A 22,877-nucleotide genomic window follows, 5' to 3' on the forward strand; every position below is an offset into this window, starting at 1 on the left:
GTGCCCGCCTCGGGAGAAGTCGGCGGAAAGGAAGGGGCGGGGGAGGAAGACTCAGGGAAGAGAGGGCACCCCCGGGCGCCAGGGTGCATTGTGGGAAGGAGGCGGCAGCGTCCCGGGCGGGCGGGAGGTGCACCAGCGGCGGTGGCGGCGGTAAATCCTCCCGGCCGCTCACAGCACTGTGGAGCCGCGTCCCCAGCTCGGCCTCGGACCGCGGCGCCCCTCCTGCCCCTCGCGGCTTTCCGCCCGCCCGCCCGCCCCTCCCCCCCGGCGCGCCGGCCTCGCCGAGCCGGCCGGCCGGCCAGGCTCCCCTCCCCGGCCCCGACGGGCGGGCGGGCTGCCCTGAGGAGGCGGGGAGGGGAGCGCTGGGCCGGCCCGCGGGCGGGCGACGATGCCGAACTTCTGCGCGGCCCCCAACTGCACGCGGAAGAGCACGCAGTCGGATCTGGCCTTCTTCAGGTTCCCGAGGGATCCGGCCAGGTAAGCGGCCGGCGCCGAGCGGGCAGCCCGGGCCCACCTTCGCGGGTCCCGGGCGGCGAGGGGCGTGTGGGAGGCGGGGGCACAGGCACAGCCGTCGACCCCAGCCTCGGACCCAGCTGGAGCACGGGCCGCGAGCCGTGGGCGCGCGGGCCACCGGGGGCCTCGGAGCACGTGCGCCGGCGGGGCTCCGGCGGGCGCCGAGGGCACCACCCGAGGTCCGAGGCAGCTGGGGCGGCGCGCAGGCGGGGTGAAGCGGGCTGCTGCCCCGGTGAGCTGGCGGTGGGGTTTCGGACCCGTCGCTTTCTTCTCTGGGCTTTACGTTTCCCCAGCTGTCAAAAGAGGGTGGTCACCCGGGCTCTCTCCTCTCCTTGGCGCCACCCCCGGGGCAGTGTTTCCTGTCGGGAGGCCGGCCACCTTCTTTGATCTTGGGTCAGGTCACCATTTCTTCCTCCTGGGTCCCGAGGCGAACTCTAGCTCTGGCCGTTAACTCGTCCTCTCGTTCGGTTATTGTGGGAATAACGGGTGGACGGGGGTGAGGGTGAGGGAAGTACACGTGACGGCACAGGAGTTGGAATTGACGCCTTCCCGAGGTAACGTACACACTCGGGGGGGTAAGCACAGGGATTGTTGGAAAGGCTGAGGGTTTTTTCCCTGGGCCTGTCGTGGATTTAGTCATCTCAAAGCAACACACCTGCTGTGTCGTGGGTGCTGGAAACTCACAAGTGAGTGAGTGTTGCCTGCAGAAAGCTCGCGGTGCCTTCAAGAGACAAATACAAGTAGACGATTGCCATAGAACAGGCTTTGTATGTATGAGTTCCACAGATATTTACGAAAGGCCTACTGTGTGCTTGGCATTGTTCTGAGCACTGGGCGTGTATGATGGAACAATTCATGGAGCTGACCTTCTGGGGGGGGGGGCGGGGGGACAGACAAATACGTCATGCGTCAGGTGTGGTAAATACGGTACTCTGCAGAAAAGGCGCATCTTGTGGGGTAGAGGGGGATAAGGAGTAGCAGGGGAGGCACACTTGCTATTTTAAATAAGGTAATCCGAGAAGGCCTCACTAAGAAGTTGAATTAGAGCAAAGACCAGTGGTAGGTCAGGGGGCTAGCCGTGAAGGTTTCTATGGGAAGAGCATTCCAGTCTGTGGATACAGTAAATGCAAAGGCGGGGGGGTGGGGGGGAGGCATGCTTGTTAGAGGTACAGCCACAAGTCCATGGACTGCTAGCGCTGGTTTAAGGAAGGAGGGAGAGGGAAAAGATGAGACCAGAAAAGTGTGTGTGTGTTGGGGGGGGGGGGGCAGTTAGGACATTGTAGGCCCTGGGAAGCACTTTGGGCATTTATCCTGAATGAGATAGGAAGTCATCAAAGGGTTTAGAGCAGAGACACGCTTTAAACAAGATCACTGGCTGCTTGTTAAATAAATGGGAGGGAAGCAAAGGTGAGAACAGAAGGCCAGTTAATGGCAATTGCAATAAGTTAGGTGAGTAGAGGGGGGATATTAAAGGTTTGATTTGAGACCTGAAGTGTAAGACACCTGATAGACATTCAGGAATAGATGTCTTTCTTCATAACCATATCTAGAAATAAACTCATAGTGGCCCATATTTAGATCAATGACCTAAATATTTAAGAGCTAAAACCATAAAAAGATAAACATAAAAAGTATACATAAAAAGATATACATAAAAAGATATACATAAACCATAAAAAGTCTGGGATTTAGAGACTTCCAGACTGGAGATTATAAATATGATGTTCTCAGTTTATATAGGGTATTTAAAGCCAGGGTGTTAAATAAAGCAGAGTTAAGTCGGAGGGTTGCGCCCTGAAGCGTTCCTAAAGTTTAAAAGTTCAGGGAGATGAGGAGGAACTAGCTCAGGAGAATGAGGTATAATTTTTGGGTTCTATGGGCCCGGAGAAGAGGAGACTCTTCATCTGACTCGGCCTTACCCTAATAAGCATTATCTTCATTTTACCTAAATTTTAGCCCAAAGACATTTTTGGGAATATCTTCTCTTTTCATGACACTCCTTAGCCAGGAGTATGGCCTGTAGGGTTTACAGCCTTAGATTTGGGAGGGATTTTTAGATCTAGTGCAATATCCCTTGAAATGCTGGAATTTCCTCAATTGTAGTGGTGTTTTAACCTTTTTTTTGGGGGGATCACTCCCCCTTTGAGAATCAACATAAGGACTCTTGAGGAAAAAACATAGACACACACTTTTGCATTCTACTCAAGGTATTTGTGAACCTCTTAGGGGTTGTCCTGTGCATTCCTGACTGGTGGGCCTTTGCCTAAAAAACCACCAGTGATGGGTCTCTGCTTTGCCCCGGGGACATTTGAGGATTCTGGAAAGCTTTAGCTATTGTTTCTTCTTTGTTTTGAGTGGAAATATATGCCTCCTTATAATTTATGGTTTGGAAGTCCTAGTTTTATCCCCAGGGTCCTACTGAGCAAGTCTGTGCCCTTTTCATGTACCTAGTCCTTTGAGTATTCCAGGACCAAATTATGAACTTTTCTTAACTTTTAAAAAAACATTTTTTATTAAGATATAATTCACTTACCAAACAGTTCATCCATTAAAAGTGTACAATTCAGTCCTGGCCCATGTTGCTCAAGGGGTTAGAGTGACACCCCGAACAACGAAGGGAGGCAGGTTCGATTTCAGTAAGGGTATGTACCTGGGTTGTAGGTTCGATCCCCCGACCTGGTCCTGGTGTGTGTGTGTGGATATATCCATGTATCTCCCTCACATTGATGTCTCTCCCTTTTCCCTCCCACTCCCTCCCTCCTCAACCTTCTCCCTCTCTCTCTCTCCTCCCTCCCTCCCTTTCACTGGCTCTAAAAATCAACGGAAAAAATATCCGAGGGTAAAGATTAACAAGAACAAAAAAGTACAATTCAGTGATTTTCAGTATATTTTTACATTATTAATTTTAAAAAATTTTGATAAAATATACATAACAAAATTTGCCATTTTAATTATTTTAGTGTATAAGTCAGTGGCATTAATTACATTCACAATGTTGTGCAACCATCACCACTATATATTTCCAAAGATTTTTCATTACCCCAAGCAAAAATTGTAACCATTAAGCAATACCCCTCTCCCCCCAGCATCCCATCCTTTCTGACCTACTTTTAGTCTCCATGAATTTGTTCTATGTATTTCATGTAAGTGGAATGATACAATTATTGTCCTTTTATGCCTGGTTTATTTTACTTAACATAATGTATTCAAGGTCTTTTTATCCAAACCAAATCTCCTCATAGTATATGATTTCAAATTCTACTGTATTTGACAGTTTCTTTTTTACCATGAGCAGAATTAATTATAATAAAGAAGTAGTTTCCAGAGGTGTTTACTGAATTAACTAGAGGCCCGGTGCACGAATTCATGCACAGGTGGGGTCCCTCTGGGTGGCCTGCAGGGATCGGACTGAAACCTGCAGTCCAATGCCGCCTGCAGCTCCTACCTACTGCTCCTGCTCATTCCTGCCCCACTGTGCCTGCCTCGGGATTGTGCCCAATCAGTCCCGATCGGGAGAGGCTCGCACCAGTCATGAGCCCTGCGTCTGATGCCCTCCCAAGGGAAGTGGCCTGTGGGATTGGGCTGAAACCAGCTCTCCAACATCCCCCGAGGGGTCCCAGATTACGAGAGGGTGCAGGCCAGGCTGAGGGACCCCACCGGTGCACAATCGGGCTTGGGAGGGACCATGGGAGGGCTCCAGGGCATGTCTGGCCCAGTCCCAATCAGCTGGACCCCAGCAGCAAGCTAACCTACTGGTTGGAGCATCTGCCCCCTGGTGGTCAGTGCACATCATAGCGAGCGGTTGAGCAGCCTTAGCATATCATTAGCATATTATGCTTTGATTGGTTGTTCAGTTGTTCTGTTCAGTCTATTTGCATATTATCCTATTATATAGGATATAGGATAACAGCATTTTTAGGGTTCTTAGTTATAAGTACTGTGGTTTTTTTCTATAAATGAGTTGTAGGGAAGGTTGATAAAAGGTGACATTGCTAACCTGTCTATTCTTCAAAAGTTAACTAACATTTTTAACTAACCATGAAGGTAAGTATATTTATGTTATTAAGTAGTACATTTCCCATACATCATATTTATAAATTTTATGCACACTTTTAGAAACAGCTATTTAGAAGTAATTTAAATTCAAGAATATAATTAATAAAGGACACAATGTGGAATTTCATACTATAATAGCTCTTATCAGTTTAGAAAAAGTGGCATTAATGTGCCCTTTTAATATAAAATAACTAGTGGCCTGGTGCATGAAATTCATGCATGGTGGCGGGGGGGTGTCCCTCAGCCCGGCCTGCACCCTCTCCAACCTGGGACCCCTCGAAGGATGTCCTACTGCCAGTTTACAGGGCTTGGGCCTAAACCTGCAGTCGGACATCCCTCTTGCAATCCAGGACTGCTGGCTCCTAACGCTCACCTGCCTGCCTGCCTGCCGGCTTGCTTGCCCCCAACTGCCCCCTGCCACTGGCCTGCTTGCCCCCAAATGCCCCCCCGCCAGCCTGATCATCCCCAACTGCCCCCCGTGCCAGCATACTTGCCCCCAACTGCCCCCCCTGCCAGCCTGCTCGCCCCCACCTGCCCTCCCCACTGGCCTGCTCGCCCACAACTGCCCTCCCCTGCTGGCCTGATCGCCCACAACTGCCCTCCCCTGCAGGCCTGGTCCCTCCCAACTGCCTTCCCCTGCAGGCCTGGGTCCCCCCCCCACCCCCCAACTGTCCTCCCCTGTCAGCCATCTTGTGTCCACATGGGGGCGGCCACATGGGGGCGGCCATCTTGTGTGTTGGAGTGATGGTCAGTTTGCATATTACCTCTTTATTATATAGGATGACATACATAGAGAAAAAGTGCAAAAATGGTAGTCTAGAACTTGATGAATTTTTACTGAATGAACATACCTAATGTTCTAGATATGGAACATTACCAGCACCTCAGAAAGCCTCCTTTTTGTCCACTCCTAATTGTTACCCCTCCCTAAATGTATCCACTATTCTATCATCACTGTGTTGGGTGTTTCCAAAGCCACCCCCATATTCAGAGATTGACCGTGTGACTCAGTATATAGCTCTACTATTCACAGCTAAGATTATTACAGCAGTGTAGTAGGAACACACATCAGATCCTAAGGGGAGAAAGACACAGTGGAGTATGTTCTCTTTCTCCCTTGGTGGGGAGGGTCACACAGAGCCCACTTCTCTCAGCAATAAAAATGCAGCAACATGTGTGCCATGTTTCTGCCCATTAGAGACCCAGTGCCTGAAGATTTTATTGGAGTCTGGTCACATAGACACTCTGCCTAGCATATACTAAAGTTCCAGACTCCCAGAAGGCAGGTTTTTTTATATAACTAACTAGAGGCCCAGTGGGATCGGGTCTAAACGGGCAGTCGGACATCCCTCTCACAATCCAGGACTGCTGGCTCTCAACTGCTCGCCTGCCTGCCTTCCTGATTGCCCCTAACCGCTTCTGCCTGCCAGCCTGATCACCCCCTAACCACTCCTATGCCAGCCTGATTGATGTCTAACTGCTCCCCTGCCAGCATGTTTGCCCCCAACTTTCCTCCTCTGCCGGCCTGGTCACCCCTAACTGCCCTCCCCTGCAGGGTTGATCGCCCCCAACTGCCCTCCCTTGCAAGCCTGGTCCCTCTCAACTGCCCTCCCTTGCAGGCCTGGTGCCTCCTAACTGCCCTCCCCTGCTTGCCTGATTGCCCACAACTGCCCTCCCTTGCAGGCCTGGTCCCTCCCAACTGCCCTCTCCTGCTGGCCATCTTGTGTCCACATGGGGGCAGGATCTTTGTCCACATGGGGGCAGCCATCTTGTGTGTTGGAGTGATGGCCAATCTGCATATTACTCTTTTATTAGATAGTATAGAGGCCTGGTGCATGGGAGGGGGCCAGCTGGTTTGCCCTGAAGAGTGTCCTGGATCAGGGTGGGGGTTCCCTTGGGGCATGGGGCAGCCTGGGCGAGGGGCCTGTGGTGGTTTGCAGGCCAGCCACGCCCCCCGGCGACCCAAGTGGAGGCCCTGGTATCTGGAATTTATTTATCTTCTACAATTGAAACTTTGTAGCCTGGAGCGGAGCCAAGCCTCCTGCTCGCTCTGTGGCAGCAGCCATTTCTGTTGGAATTTATGTATTTTCTGTAATTGAAACTTTGTAGCCTGGAGTGAAGGCCTGAGCCGGCCAGGGCTGCAGAAGCTTGGCTTCCTCCATCGCCCGGGGCAACCCTAGCCTCCTGCTCTTCCAGCTCAGTGGCTGCCGCCATTTCTGTTGGAATTTATTTACCTTCTATAATTGAAACTTTGTACCCTTGAGTGGAGGCCTGGGCCCGCCAGGGTGTGTGGAAAGCTTGGCTTCCTCCATTGCCAGGAAAACCCAAGCCCCCCTCCTGCTCTCTGTGGCTGCAGCCATCTTGGTTGGGGTTAATTTGCATATTCACTCTGAGTGGCTGGTGGGTGTAGCAGGGTGATGGTTAATTTGCATATTACTCTTTTATTAGATAGGATAATTGCCACCTTATTAGTTAAGGCAATTTTTAAACAATTGATTTTAGAGAGAGAAGAAGGGAGGGAGGGGGGAAGAGAGAAACGTTGATTTGTTGTTTCACTTATTTATGCATTCATTGCTTGATCCTTGTATGTGCCCTGACGAGGGATTGAACCTGCAACTTTGGCATATCAGGATGGTGCTCTAACCAACTGAGCAACCCAGCCATGGCCGAGTTAGGGCAAGTTTTATGTCAGTGTAGGAAACTATTTAGCAGCCAGGTACCCAGATACTAGCCAAATAGCCAACCTTATAAGCAAGCCTTTCTAAGGATAGCAATCTCAGGCCTGCTCTATTAACTCTTTTCTGCACAATCACCATAGTTAAGTTTTATCTATTCTTGAATTTAATATAAAAGGAATCATATAGTATGCATGCCTCATTTGTTTTATTCAACATTATGTTTGTGAGATCTAGCTAAGCTCATTCATTCCCTTTGCCAAATATTATTTCTTTCTACAGTTAATAAGCAGAGTTGTCCCACTTCTCATCAACATTTGGTATTATCTCTTTTACACTGTAGTCATTCTTCTGGGTATGTAGTAACATTTTGTTGTGATGTGTATTGGCCATCTGAATAATTGCAAATTGCCTGTTCAAGTCTCTTGTTCATTTTTACCTTGGGTTGTCTGGTTTATTTGTAGGAGTTCTTCATGTATATTTTGGATATGAGTTCATTGTTGGGTATATGTATTGCAGATACCTTCTTCCATTTTGTGGATTGCATTTCACTCTTAAATTATTTCTTTTAATGAACAGTTATTAACTTGAAAGTAGCCTAATTCATCTTTTCTTTTTGAGTGCTCTATTGCCTTTAAAAGATCTTTGTCTATTACAAGGTAAAGAAGATAGTCTCCTGGGTTGTCTTTTAGAAGTTAAATTGTTTTACTTTTCATATTTATGTCTATAATTCATTTGGAATATATTTTTTGTATATATGGTGTAAAAATAGGGGTCAAGATTCTTTACTGACTCAGTACTATTAAGAAGTTGTCTTTATTGCTGTGCATAGGTACTTTTGTCTTAAGTATCCATAGCTCTCCATTTTGTTCTGTTGTTTTATCCTATGTCAATAACACACTGTCTTAATAAGCTTTATAATGAGTTTTAATATCTGGTGTGGATTTTTTTAGCTTTCTTTTTTCAAGATTGTTTTGATTACTCTTGGGCCTTTGGATTTCTGTATAAAAAGTTTTGGAATCATCTTGTCATCCCTCACACACACAAATGCACAAAAGAACTTGTTGGGATTTTGATTGTATTAAATCAGTAAACCAGTTTGGGGAGAATTGATATCTTTAGAATTCCGTGTACCAATCCATGAACTTGTATATCCTATTTATTTATTTAAAAATTCGTTTTCTATTAGAGGTTTTGCACTAGATTTACCTCTAGGTATTTAATATGGAAGACATAAGTGTACTGAATTTGAGTGCTCTTGATATCAGAAAGCTGTCTCAACTTAGTTCAGAGATAATACGTACAGTAGGGTTCTGTGTGGAAGGTCTTCAGAGATACAAGAATTTAAAAACAAACTTAACTTGTGTGAGTATGGCAACTTACAGTGAAACAGTTTTTATACCAAATGCTATTGAAACGTGAAATGCTTATAATCATATTGCACAATTATGTAGCTATATGATTAAAATACAGACATCTTAAGCATCATTATTGTAAGTAGTAATGCTTCTTGGCTGAATGAAATTCTGTACATTTTAGATATGATTTTAGTTTAGGTTAGATAACCAACATTTCACCATGATTTTAATGTTATGTATTGAGAAAGGGGGAATTAGTGTTAGAAAGTGTGTGTGGAGGGGTGAATTGTGATGTTGAGACATAAGAAAAAAATACTATGATATAATTATAAATGTTTCCAAATTTGTGGCACTATTCATGGCAGAATTTTATTCCTAGAAATTTGAGGAATGCAAGAAAGATCTAGTTGTAACCTTTAGCAATTACTTAACATTTCTGTGCCTTCATTTCTTCTTCTGCACAAAAGGGATAATAATAATTTGGAAAGGACTTAGAACAGTGTCTGGCTCATTATTAGTGTTTATTATTTGTTTTTCTGCAGATATTTAAGCACTAAGAAGGCATGGACCTTGTCTTGTTCACTACATTCAACACCTTCTGTGAACTAGATTGTGTAGATGCAATCCCTGCATTTATGGAGCTTAAAATCTAGTCTGTGTATATCATTGTAAATAATAAATCATGTTAATAGTAAGACTGTCATGCTTCCATAAGAAACTGTAGTTATTTATTAAACTTTTACTTACTAGTCTTCTACAATGGCAGTGTTGCTTTATATGCTTGTTTAAGTTGAAATCCTGTGGGGAATGTTAGGCTGTTCATCTCATGGTGTGCAACTTTTTATTTGTACTGCTGGTGTGATTGAATCCTCTCTGATGATTGGAGTCCTAGGATTTAAAAGACTGGGGTTTAAGTTCATTTTTTTTTTTCAATTTTTTTTTATTAAGGTATTATATGTGTACATATCTTACCATTGCCACCTAAGTTCATTTTTGCTGCTGATTTTGTACATGACTCTGAGCAAGTTACTTCTTAATCATGTCTGTAATTAAATGCACTAAATGATATCTAAGGTTTCTTCCAGCTCTCATTTTTGTTATTAATCAACTTCACTAAATTATGTTATGTTCTGTGGGTAGAGGGGAGCAGGAATCCATGGTCCATAATATTATTTGCCTTGAAACTAAATGCTGAAATTTAAATGTTGAGCTGATATTCCATAATTTTATTTTGGTTTTATTTATAGATGCCAGAAGTGGGTGGAAAATTGTAGGAGAGCAGACTTAGAAGATAAAACACCTGATCAACTAAATAAACATTATCGATTATGTGCCAAACACTTTGAGACCTCTATGATCTGTAGAACTGTAAGTAATAGAAGGACTTGGTTTTTGTTTTCTCTCTCACTCACTCAGTATCTGGTCGGAAGTGTAAATCTTTCTCTATCAATGTTGGAGGGTATCTTTAAAACCCTCCACTATTTTATTTTATTTTTTTTTAAGATGATGACATATTTGGAGCTAACTAACCACTTGTAAACTTTCTGTGTAGCCTTCAGACAATTTTTAAGCTATTATGAAAGTATATATTTATTTAAGATAAAGTTGGTGTTTTTATTTGGAGCAGCTTCTCTAGAGCTTTTTTCTGAGTAAAATCTTCTTCGAGGAATGGAGCTCTTTGTTTTCATGTATTTGTTTTTGTAAGTATTGTTAGAACCAACAGGAAGCAGATCATACAATTAATGTAAAAAAACATTTCCATCAATAATTTGCAATTTTATATTAAGACCTGGATCTTCTTACTACTAACAATCTTACTACTGTTAACTTTTATTTTGGCCAAGTCACTTTCCCTCTTGGGCCCCAATTTCTAATGAGATTAGACATGATAATTCCTGAGGTCTAAGATTTTTAACCCTCTTTATTTCTATTGCTAGGATTCATAAAGGGCATGCATAGGGCAGATTTGATTGAAATGGAGTAGACTTGAAACACTAAAAACTAGATAGGAAGACAGTTTTATTAAATAATACATATATTCTTATTTAGGTATAGCTAATGTATCATCCCAGATTTTGGGATAGATATAAACTTGATATTTAAGGTGCACTATATATTGTTATGCAGAATTTATTTTGGTATTTTTTTCAGATACATTTTGCAGAGGCACCAGAAAACTAAAGAATGATTGGGTTATTTATTTCTCAAAATTATTTGAAGCAGATACTTGTGAAGTCATTGGGAGGTGAGCCAATTCCGGTTCAACAGTTTAATCACAAATATTTGAGGAATAATTTTGCCTTGCTTTGTTAAGAGGGTAATAATAGTCATGACCAACCAAAATAAGAGATTTACTATGTTAAAAGGCAAACTACTTTTATGTTTTTGACAATAAGTAAAACAGTCCCAAATTATTATTTTAAATACACAAGCCTTATGCATTTTTATATTTTTATTTTAGTAATAAATATGGTCTCTTAATTAGATAATTTCAACAAGATTAATATGAGAAATTTAACATACATTTTATTCTCATATTCTTGTTTAGTCAATGAATAAACTTGCTTTTTAAACTTCCACATGAATCTTCAATCTTGAATAAATTAATTCAAATGTGAGAATTTTTTAAACTTATTTAGAAGGTATTGCTATTAAAAGCTGGATTGCCTAAGATCTGTATTCAAATGTTTATGAGTATTAACTTCATTAATTTGGCATTTAAAGTCTTATTAGTAAACATTCATGGCTAGTTCAACCAAAGCCAAGTGTTAACTTTAATGCTAGAGTAAGATTATTGCTTTATGCTCAAACCTTAATTCAGCAGTTAATGATTAAATGTTGATACTGCATTAAAATGATCAAACACATTAATTGAATATAGCCCTTTTAGGCATACATGTTTATAGATAAATATGTATTAAAAGTTGCATGTTTTCCATATATTGTTTCCTGGTATTTAATATTTTTGATAGCAAATGAATTTGAATTTTAAACATGTATTAGAATGTTTTATCCCTCCTCTCCTTATGTAATAATTGTTGATACCAAGAGTTGACTCTGTATGCGTGTATGCTTGCTTTTTGAGAAGATTACTAAGTGGGAAAGATGAGATGCTTTGGGTATTGTATAGCTTTTGCTCCCTTCAATGACTGTGTCCTGAATCAATCCCTGATTCAGACTTCATAGTAGAGTCGGGATAATTGGTCCAGCATTAGAAGCTGGGTATCATTAAGAAATAAATTTTGAGGTGCTCCCCCTCTCAGGAGCTCGCCTGCCTTTCTCCTCTTCCCCCAGGTGTACTACCTTTGCCTTTCTCTCTCCGAAGCTCCAAGGGCCCTTCTTTTGCTTCTGCAACTTGTTTCCTGAGGCTATGCAGCCCAGCTGGCTCACTTCTACTATCTCTGTAACTTTCTAAATAAACTTTTTTAAAAAGAAAAGAAATAAGTTTTCTTTTGTGTGTTTTTTATGAGGCATGGGATTGAACTAGAAAATACTGAATCTGAATAGAAATTCTTTCCAGATAAAGTGTTTAACAGCTCTTTGGATAAAACCTAAGGTAGTGTGTTTTCTTTACTTATATAGAGTTGACCTTTGAATAACACAGAGGTTGGTGGTGCTAACACCCCACGCAGTTGAAAATCTGTGTATAACTTTGATTCTCTGAAAACTTATAGCCTACTTTTGACTGGGAATTCTTTCTGATAACATAAAAAATTAACACATTTTGTGTGTTATATTTATTATATACTGTATTCTTACAATAAACTAAGCTTAAGAAAATACATTTGCAATATTTATTGAAAAAAATCCACATGTAAGTGTACCTGTGCAGTTTAATTCCATGTTTTTCAAGAGTAAATTGTACTTTCCTTTATATCTTTCTAACCTTCCTTCTCTCGGTAAAAATATAGAAGTTATTTTTGTTTGGCATATATTTTGACCAGGCTTTAATAGTCAGCTTTGAAACAATCACTGCTCTGGAGAAAGCTTTTTAAAATGAAGTGTCTTTATCAGTGCAAATTTGGGAAGAAATTATTGACACTGCTTCTCTGGACGAGCTGGGAGGGAATGTAGTAGCAATTATTCATCTGCTATTCTGCCTCTTAATAAACTTCTTGTCCCACCTGACTTCCTCTGGGCTGGCTGTGAAAACTGTCACCATCTAAGTATGCATCTAGCTTTTAGCCAGGTTGGGTTGCATTAACAGGAATTAGAATAGAGCATAGTCATTCTTCAATAAGAACATCTGAATTATAAGGGGATTTAGAAGTACCTATTTCAGTGTTTGCAAAGTGTGATTGTGTGTGTGTATGTGTGTGCGCGTGCATATATATATATACTAGAGGCCTGGTGCATGAAATTTGTGCACGAGTAGGGTCCCTAGGCCTGGCTGACGATCAGGGCCTATTGGGCCCTTCCTTCCCCAGCTGCCAGCTGCCAGCTGGGGCCTTCCTTCATTTCACACCGCCCCCTGGTGGTCAGCGCACGTCATAGTGAGCAGTCGAACTCCTAGTCGGTTGAACTCCTGAGGGGACAATTTGCATATTAGCCTTTTATTATATAGGATATCACTGGGGTATGAGTGATTTCAGGTGGCACATGCATCACTTTTTATTTTAGAAGTTTTTTTAATGTGTTAAAAATATAAACAGCCCATCAAACAATTATTTTGTAATTTTTATTGCTTAAGACAATGTTAACTAAAAAAGTGGGTAGATTGTGTAAAAGTACAGATGGCATAACTGAAATAGCAAGCATTTTGATCATTAGTATCTGAACATTTTCATTTTTTGGAAATATGGATCTAGTTCAGTGCCTGAATTTTATTCAGAAAGGAACTGAGGTCTAAAAAGGGAAAGTATTATATGTATTATATACTATATATGGTGAGTCACTGTTAGAGTTTGGACTAGTTTCTAAGTCTCATGTGTCCCAGTCCAATATTATTTCATTGTGCCTTGATGCCTCTCAGAAATAATAGCAAAAGTGGACTGAACAGCAGGTAAAGAAGGGAAAACTTATTATAGAACATACACTGGATTTTCTTAGAAACTTTTGTGCCTACTATAGATTGGGCTCATGGAAAAACAGAATAGATAAAATAGCTGAGATTCTGAGTTAGAAATATTAGAGGCCCGGTGCATGAAATTTGAGCACTCAGGGTGAGGGGGTGTCCCTCAGCCCAGCCTGCACCCTCTCGCAGTCTAGGAGCCCTCAGGGGACATCCTTAGTGCTGCCATGGAGGCAGGAGAGGCTCCCGCCACTGCCGCTGCGCTCGAAGGCCAGCTGTAAGCCTGGCTTCTGGCTGAGCGGCGCTCCCCCTATGGGAGAGCACTGACCACCAGGGGGCAGCTCCTGCATTGAGCGCCTGCTCCCCGGTGATCAGTGCGCATCATAGCGATCGGTCATTCTGCCATTTGGTCGATTTGCATATTAGCCTTTTATTATATAGGATATGCAAAATGCAAATACATTTTATTTTTTATGCATATTATTAGTTCAGTTCCCTAATTTATAATAGTATGATTACCAAAAGGGCAAATATGAAAAGAGCTAGAAATAATAAGCTCATTGGGATTGACACCATCAATTCTTCAGGTCTCTCTATACTTTAGAGCTGGAGTTGAAGGAGTACTGGAGAAATCATTAACGTAGAATTTTATTTATATGTAATATATTCTTAAGGACTAGCTCTGAATTAACACATTTTTCTTTTTCAGAGTCCTTATAGGACAGTTCTTCGAGATAATGCAATACCAACAATATTTGATCTTACCAGTCATTTGAACAATCCACATAGTAGACACAGAAAACGAATAAAAGAATTGGTATGTCAATATGCTTTCAGCTTTCCCAACCCCGGTATACTATGAAATCAAATAGATATATTCATGTTAAAATTGAACCAAGTTACTCTCTATTTCAAAGGTACCTATACAGGAAATGAATGCTATGGTTATTATTGAAGTAGCCAGGGTGTAAAACGATAAGTTTATTATAGTATTTAAATTGGAAAATGTCTCTCAAATTTAGCCAACTGATACTCATTGACTTGGGCCAAAGTGTGCTGTTAATTACAGGCCACTAGCTCCTTTCCTTCCTGTGAAGAAAAACAAAACACTACCTTTTCTTTTACAGTAAGGAAAGTGGGACTGCGGTATATTTCCAGAATTTAGCACTGAGGGTGAGGGGGTGTATATGGATACAGAAAGGGAAAGTTTAAAAGTTAAGACATGGATAGTTTTACCTAGAGATAGGATTCTATTGCTATTAAGTACTGACAAGGTTTAGAAAAAGCTTTTCAATCTCTGTATATGGCATCATTTATGTGTGTTTTTATATTCCTTTGATATCCTGTAAATCAGGCGTCCTCAAACTACAGCCTGCAGGCCACATGCGGGTGTTTTTGCCGTTTTGTTTTTTTACTTCAAAATAAGATATGTGCAGTGTGCATAGGAATTTGTTCATAGTTTTTTTAAACTATAGTCCGCCCTCCAACGGTCTGAGGGACAGTGAACTGGCCCCCTGTTTAAAAAGTTTGAGGACCCCTGCTTTAGATGATTGAAACCTACCTGCTCTTTGTTAACCTTAGGCCAACAAAATTAACTTACTCAGACTCCTCAGTCCATGACTTTCTCTTATCATTACCACTAACAAGATACTTATTTTGTTTATTTTTCCTTCTTCCTCTATTACCCCATTACTACCCTCCCTGTTGGTATCCATGCTAGTGTCTTTAATATGTCATTTCACTCTACCAATTATGTGCTTTCTTTAAGATAACATTTATATAATTTTCCTCCTGTTTACCTTTCACATTTAGATTTTTAATCCTTTTGGAGTTGTATGTATTGTGTGCGGTAGAAATCTAATTTTATTTTTCTTATAGAGAAGACCAATTTTCCCAGCATGTTCTCTTAATCCATCCTTTCTTCTATTGGTATAACATGCCGCCTATGTCATATATAAATTCACATATATGCAGGGCTGTTTCTGGAGCTCCATTCTGTCCTGTTGGAATTTTTTATTGTTGTTGTTAATCCTCACCTGAGGATTTTTTTTTTTCTCATTGATTTTTAGAGAGAGTAGAAGGGAGGGAGGGAGAGGGGCAGAGAGAGAGAAACAGAGAGGGAAACATCAATGTGAGAGAGACACATCAATAGGTTTCATCCAGCATGCACCCCGACCGGGGCCGGGGATCGAGCCTGAAACCGAGGTACATGCCCTTGACCGGAATAGAACTTGAGATCTCAGTCTGCAGGCCCCGCTCTAACCACTGAGTAAAACAAGCTAGGGCATTGTTGCAGTTTCATAAAAGAAAACGTACATTCTTCTTTAGATTACTTTCTAAATACATTATGGTTTTTGGTATTGTTTATGTATTCTGGATGAGATTGTTTCCAGCAGTATTGAAGACTCTTTAATATTAATCCTGTAACAACCATGGGCACTTTCTGCCAGAAAAGAAGCCCCTTGCTGGTCTGGCCTTTGGGAAGGGATCCACCCATCAGGTGGGAATCAGAAAGTAAGACATTGCCCAGCCGGCATGGCTCTGATTGAGCATTGACCTATGAACCAGGAGGTCATAGTTCGATTCCTGATCATGGCCCATGCCTGAGTTGCAGGCTCGATCCCCAGTAGTGGGTGTGCAGGAGGCAGCCAATCCATGATTCTCTCTGATCATTGATGTTTCTATCTCTCCCTCTCCCTTTCCTCCCTGAAATTAATAAAATATATATATATATTTATAATATTTTAAAATGTTATCAAGAATCTGTGAGATTTGTAAAAAAAAAAAAAAAAAGTTAATCCTAGTAGTATGCCGGGTTTTCTATGTAGTTGATTATATTAGCTACAAATAAGGACAAATTTGCCTTTTGTTCCAATTCTTTTTCACCATCCTACTGTTTGTGTCCATAGGTCATGCATATATGCATATGTTCTTTGGTTACTCTCTTTCCCATCCCCAACCTCCTTCCCTCTGAGATTTGTAAGTCTGTTCCATGTTTCCATGCCTCTGGTTCTATATTATTCATCAGTTTATTTTGTTCATTAGATTCCTTGTTTGTTTATTTTTAGAATTAACTGTTGATAATTATGTATTTATTGCCATTTTATTGTTCATATTTTTAATCTTTTTTTCTTCTTCTTCTTAAAGAATACCCTTCAACATTTCATGTAATACTGGTTTGGTGGTGATGAACTCCTTTAGCTTTTTCTTGTGTGTGAAGCTCTTTATCTGACCTTCAGTTCTAAATGATAGCTTTGCTGGGAATAGTAATCTTGGTTATAGGTCCTTGCTATTCATCACTTTGAATATTTCTTGCCACTCCCTTTTTGCCTGCAAAGTTTCTGTTGAGAAATCAGCTGACAGTCATATGAGAGCTCCCTTGTAGGTAATTAACTGCTTTTCTATCATTACTTTTAAGATCCTCTCTTTGTCTTTAACTCTTGGCATTTTAATTTTGATGTGTCTTGGTGTGGGCCTCTTTGAGTTCATCTTGTTTGGGACTCTTTATGCTTCCTGGATTTGTAAGTCTATTTCTTTCACCAGGTAGGGGAAGTTTTCTGTCATTATTTCTTCAATATCTTGCTCTCTTTCTTCTCCTTCTGGCACCCCCATGATGTGAATGTTGGTATGCTTAAAGTTGTCCCAGAGGTTCCTTACACTATCTTCATATTTTGGGATTTTTTTTTTCTCTCTCTTCTGATTGGGTGTTTTTTTGCTTCCTCATTTTCCAAATCGTTGATTTGATTCTCGGAATCCTCTACTGTTGAATCCCTGTAAATTATTCTTTATTTCAGTTAGTGTATGCTTAATTTCTGGCTGGTCCTTTTTCATGTCTTTGAGATTCTCATTAAATCCCATGAAGCTCTCATTAAGATCTTTGAGCATCTTTATAACCATTGCTTGGAACTCTGTATCTAGTAGTTTGTTTGCTTCCATTTTATTTAGTTCTTTTTTTTCTAGAGATTTCATCTGTTCTTTCATTTGTGACATGTTTCTTTGTCTCCACATTTTGGCTGCGTCCCTGTGTTTGTTTCTGTGTATTAGGTAGAGCTGCTATGTCTCCTGGAATTGGTAGAGTGGCCTTGTGTAGTAGGTGTCCTGTAGGGCCCAGTGGCTCAGCCTCTCCAGTCACCTGAGCTGGTCACTCTAGATATGCCCCTGTGTGGGCTGTGTACACTGTCTTGTTGTAGTTGAGCCTTGATTGCTATTGGTGTCACTGGGAGGAATTAACCCCCCCAGGCCAATTGGCTGTGAGGACCAGCTATGACTACAGTGGAAGAACTGCTGTGCAGGAGACTATGGAGTAGGATTTGCTTTAGTGTGGCTTGGTGCTCACTGAGTCTGCTCCTTGAGTGTGTTGCTTGTGGATGTGTAGAGTTGTAATCTGATATGGTCTGAAGCTGTCCACCCGGTGCACTGGCTCTGGGGCCCCCTGGTGCACTGGTTCTGGGGCCCCCCTGGAGGTGCAAAGTCAGCCACTGCCTGAGCCCTGCCAGCGACTACCTGTCAGGAGCTATAGAGCAATCTGCAGATGGCTGCTACTTGTCTTGGGCTTAGAAGTGCCCAGGAGAGGCCAAGCTGTGAGACAAGAAAAGGTGCTGCTAGTGCCAGGCCTGGCACCTCTTATTGAGAGGATTGGGAGACTGTAATGTCAGCTGCTGCTTGTTTGAGAGATTTTAGGGAAGTCTGAAGCCTGAGCCAGACAGGCCATTCATATGGAAAAGCTGAAAAGCCACTGCAAATAGCTTGGGTGTGGCTGTAAATTGTGTGGGGTGGGATCTCAGGGAATCACCATGGGAAAGGGAATGGTGTGAGCCAGGCTGATGACAACTTAAATATGACACCTGCCAGTCAGCTCTGTGATGGAGGAGGTCTCAGCATAGGAATAGTGACCTCTGCCAGCACTTTTGTCTGGAGAATGCTGCCCCCCAAGTTCTTCTCCAATGCCAGATAATCCAGTTCTTCCCAGTATGTACCTGGATTCCCCCAAGCCACTGCCCCAGCCCTGGAGCTCAGAGAGAGCTAGTTTGAGTAAGTCTGTGCACTGCCCCTTTAAGAGGAACTACTGTGACTCCAGCAGCCTCTGTGGTGCTTAGCCAGAATCCCTGCTGGTTTTTACGGCCCAAAGTTATGGGAACTCCTCTTCCCAGCACTGGAACCCTGTGCTGAGAGGTCTGGTGTGGGGCTGGGATCACTTGCTTCTCCCAGGAAGCCTCCACATCCCAGATATCCCTCCCGATTAAAAAATGTCACACATGGGTGTTGGACCATCCCGTTTCTCACCTCTACCACTCCTACCAGTCTCAGTGTGCTTTCTTTTTTTTTTATATATATATATATTTTATTGATTTTTTACAGAGAGGAAGAGAGAGGGATAGAGAGTTAGAAACATCGATGAGAGAGAAACATCGATCAGCTGCCTCTTGCACACCCCCTACTGGGGATGTGCCCGCAACCTAGGTATATGCCCTTGATCGGAATCGAACCTGGGACCCTTGAGTCCGAAGGCCGATGCTCTATCCACTGAGCCAAACCGGTTTCGGCTCAGTGTGCTTTCTTCTTTAATTGTCTAGTTTTAGGACTTCTATTCAGCTAGATTTCAAGTAGTGCTGAATGATGGTTGTTCTGTGTTTTAGTTGTAATTTTGATATGGTTGTAGGAGGCAATGAGTACTGGTGTTTACCTAATCTTGGTTCTCCTGTTCCAATTCTTATCATTTTAATTTTTTCTGTTTTCTGTTGTATTGTTTAGTCAAGATCTGTACTACTGTGTTGAATAGTCCCAATAATATCACAACTGGTATACTTGCCTTGTTCCTAAGTCTGATGTTTGCTGTTGTTTTTGTCAAGCTAGGAAAATTCCCTTCATTACCTTCTAATACTCATATTCAGAGTTTCTGTTATAATTTGTTGAATTTATTAAAAGCTTTCATTTCATCTATTGAATAGAAAAGTTCACAGTATTTTTTTTCACTCTTTAATGTGGTTGAATAACTGATGGGTTTTCTGATACTGAACCATCTTTACATTCCTGTGAAGAACCCTAATTGATTGCAGTAGATCTCTGTTTTTATACAGTATTGGAATCAGTTGGTCAATATTTTGTGTTTAGGATTTTGCATTTATCAGTGTTGGCCTATAATTTCTGTTCATGCACTTCTTTTATCCAGTTACGATATCAATGTTCTATTAGCCTCATAAAAATGACTTGGATAGCTTTCCTTTTTTCTCTCTGTATTTTTCTAGAAAAATTGTATAAAGTAAATACTATCTGCTCTTGAAAGTTAGATTGAATGTGGGAAAACCATCAGAGTGCTACAGTGAGTGAGGAAATATTTTTATTGCCATTTCAGTTTATTTATTGGTTTTCTCTCCTGTGTGTTTCATGTTTCTAAAAGTTTATGAACTTCATCTAGGATTTGGAATGTTTGCCTTTCTCTGCCCTTAAAACTATTTTAATAGTCTTTTTCAAGAAATAGTGATTAGTTTTAGCAATGATTGAAGTACTTGTGAGCTATTTTATTGGTTTCTTCTTGAGTTGAGGGATTTGGGTGTTGGCTCTTTCTAGCTTCTTGAATGTTTAGTTCATATTTATGTATATTCAGTTATAAATATCTCTCTAAGTATGTTTTTCCTGTATCTCACAGTTTTAGACATGTTGTGCTTTCATTGGTCAGCTATGAGTATTTTGTGATTTCTTTAACATAGGATACTTCTTGTTTTTAGTTTCCAGACATGGGTTGTGGTTTTTTTTTCCAGTTTCTGATATTTTTTTAAATAATTGTTTATTGTTGAAAGTATTACAGATGTCCCCTTTTTTTCCCCATTGACCCCTTCAGCCCTCCCCCACCCCAGGCCTTCAGCACCCTATTGTCTGAGTCCATGGGACATGCATATATGCATACAAGGTCTTTGGTTCATTACCTCCCACCCACCCTCCCCCACCTTCCCTATAAGATTCCAAACTCTATTCCATGCCTCCATGTCTCTGGATCCACTCCGTTCATCAGTTTATTTTGTTACTTAGATTCCACATATGAGTGCGATCACAGACATGGGTTTATTTTTAAAACCATTTTGTATTTCAAATATTTAGTGGTATAGTATATGTGATGTAGATTCTGATTTTTTTTGCATTTATTATTGCATTGAAGTCTGTTGTCAGCCTGATTCTTGATTGTTTTTAGGTGACCTGCCTTTTTTAAAAAATATTTGACATTTTCAGTTTTGCTAAACTACGTCTAGATGTGAGGTTATTTTCTTACCCAGACTTAAATATTTTTTTAAGTTCTGAGAAATTTTTTTCATGCATTTCTTTTATTTTTTCATGCATTTCTTTACCTCTGTTATATTTATTTGTTTTTCTGGAAAATACTGACGCTACACAACAGTCCTCTAAATCAGCTTTCTTCTTAGTAATGTGTACCAGGGGTGAGGAGCTCAACACTTCCATCCTGTAGCTATTATTTCCCTATACTCTGTCTTTCCCTTCCTCCCTTCTCCTCCCCCACTCCCCCCCAATCCCCATCTCAGGGAACCTCAGACACCTTGCAGCAGGGTCACTGTTCCAGATCTGCCATCCATGTAACTCTGGCAGCCCACAGGATGAAGAGGGATAGCTAGCCTGCTGACATTTCTTCATATCAGTATCATGTCCCGTGCTGCCCAGCAAATAGCCTGCTGTCTCTAGCTGTCACTGGTACTGCTGCTTTCCTGCCCTGGAATAGTAACCATTGCAGTGGGTTAGAGAGAGAGAAAAGGACACAATTGGGAAGTTCTTCCTTAATCTAACGCTTTATGTGCCACTTGGCTATCTATGCTATATGCATTCATTTTTTTCCATACTGGCCATGTGTCACCTTCTGCTTCCCAGGGATTTCTCATAGCTTTTGTGTTAGGTTCTGGTATCCAGCAATTCCCACTTACATATCATCCCCCTGGGTTAGAGTGGCAGGAGGTAGGGCGCATGATTTTGTGTCCCCTTGGATTTTATCTCAGTGCTGTGGTATACATTCATGCCTTTTATTAGCCAGTTAAACACTTATAATCCAATGATTTAGATATAAAGTAAATTAAATGTTGTGTTCTTTCTCCTCTAGTATTTTATTATAAGCTTGGAGTCGAGCAAATTAATTGTTCTAGTTTTCCCATCATCTATCTGTTTGAAGAATGTATTTCATATAAAGAATGTATGCTCTTGAGAGAATTAAATTTGACTCCAAATATGCTTTTTACTTGTGAGTCTACATGCTATTCTAGAGTTCAGTTTTCATAAAGATGTTTTTTTCTTTTTTTCTTGTCATTTAGAGTGAAGATGAAATCAGGACACTGAAACAGAAAAAAAGTAAGTGCTAGTGTTAATGACTCAACTTCTGAATGCCTTTTAAAAAGGCCTTGACCTGGTAAGGACAAATAAATATGTTTTATGTTCAAAACCTGTGAGAATGTTTTGAAATTGTGCAACTAAAACCTTAGTTCAGTTTGTCTTTATTGAGTGCCTATACACCATACACTTTGCCCACTAGGTGCTGTCAGTGTGTAGGGGCGGCAGGTACACAGAGTGTTCCGATAGAGAAGGGAAGGCAGCACTAAGGACAGAAGTAGAATCTGTCCATCCAATGGATAGTGCATGATAGGTTCTTGGTAATTATTTAAGGAGTAAATGCTGTGGGGATACTTAGTCTTATAGAAGGTAGGAGTCCAAAAGCCTTTCTGCAGGTACTGATGCCTGTATCAATTCATTTAATTCTTACAATAGCCCTGAAGTAAGAACTGTTATTTTCCCCCTTTACAGATGAGGAGACATGGACTCAGGCAAAGAAAAGGGAAGGATATTCTGTGCAGAGGTAGAGTGGCTTGAAACAGGGTGCCAGATTTGAGGAACTACATTCATTTTGTTGTTGGAGCTTCTAAAACCCATGATGGTTAGAAATGAACTCAGGGACCACAGGGGCCAGGACTTGCAGGGTTGTGTGTCTGACTGTAGGCAGGACACTTCACTGCAGGGCCATCCAAATATGAAAAAATTAGGCTGAAATTTCTAAAATTATAGTATTAGCCCTGGAAATTATATGAACATACTTTATATTACATTAGTTTTTATAGGTGTCTCATCTCCCATAAAAAAGTATAGCAATAAAAACAGTATCAGCATGGACCTTGGAGCCAGACAAGCTTGTATTTCAATTTCACCTCTTTTTTTTTTTAAATCCTCACCTGAGGATGTTTTTACTGATTTGAGGGAGCAAGAGGAGGGGAGAAGAGA

At 41.4% G+C, this 22,877-nt stretch overlaps 1 protein-coding gene across 1 annotated transcript; it reads left to right on the top strand.

The window, feature by feature from the left end:
• The first annotated feature begins 98 nt into the window (after positions 1 to 98).
• THAP12 (THAP domain containing 12) lies at positions 99 to 22,462 on the top strand. Its single transcript, XM_054725651.1, has 5 exons — positions 99 to 477; positions 9,850 to 9,970; positions 14,323 to 14,430; positions 21,920 to 21,956; positions 22,407 to 22,462. Exons 1-5 carry the CDS (start codon positions 389 to 391, stop codon positions 22,460 to 22,462), a joined length of 411 nt encoding a protein of 136 aa, XP_054581626.1. The 5' UTR covers positions 99 to 388.
• The last annotated feature ends 415 nt before the right edge of the window (positions 22,463 to 22,877 follow it).

Source organism: Eptesicus fuscus, chromosome 13, assembly GCF_027574615.1.
Source record: "Eptesicus fuscus isolate TK198812 chromosome 13, DD_ASM_mEF_20220401, whole genome shotgun sequence".
NCBI classification, from domain to species: domain Eukaryota; kingdom Metazoa; phylum Chordata; class Mammalia; order Chiroptera; family Vespertilionidae; genus Eptesicus; species Eptesicus fuscus.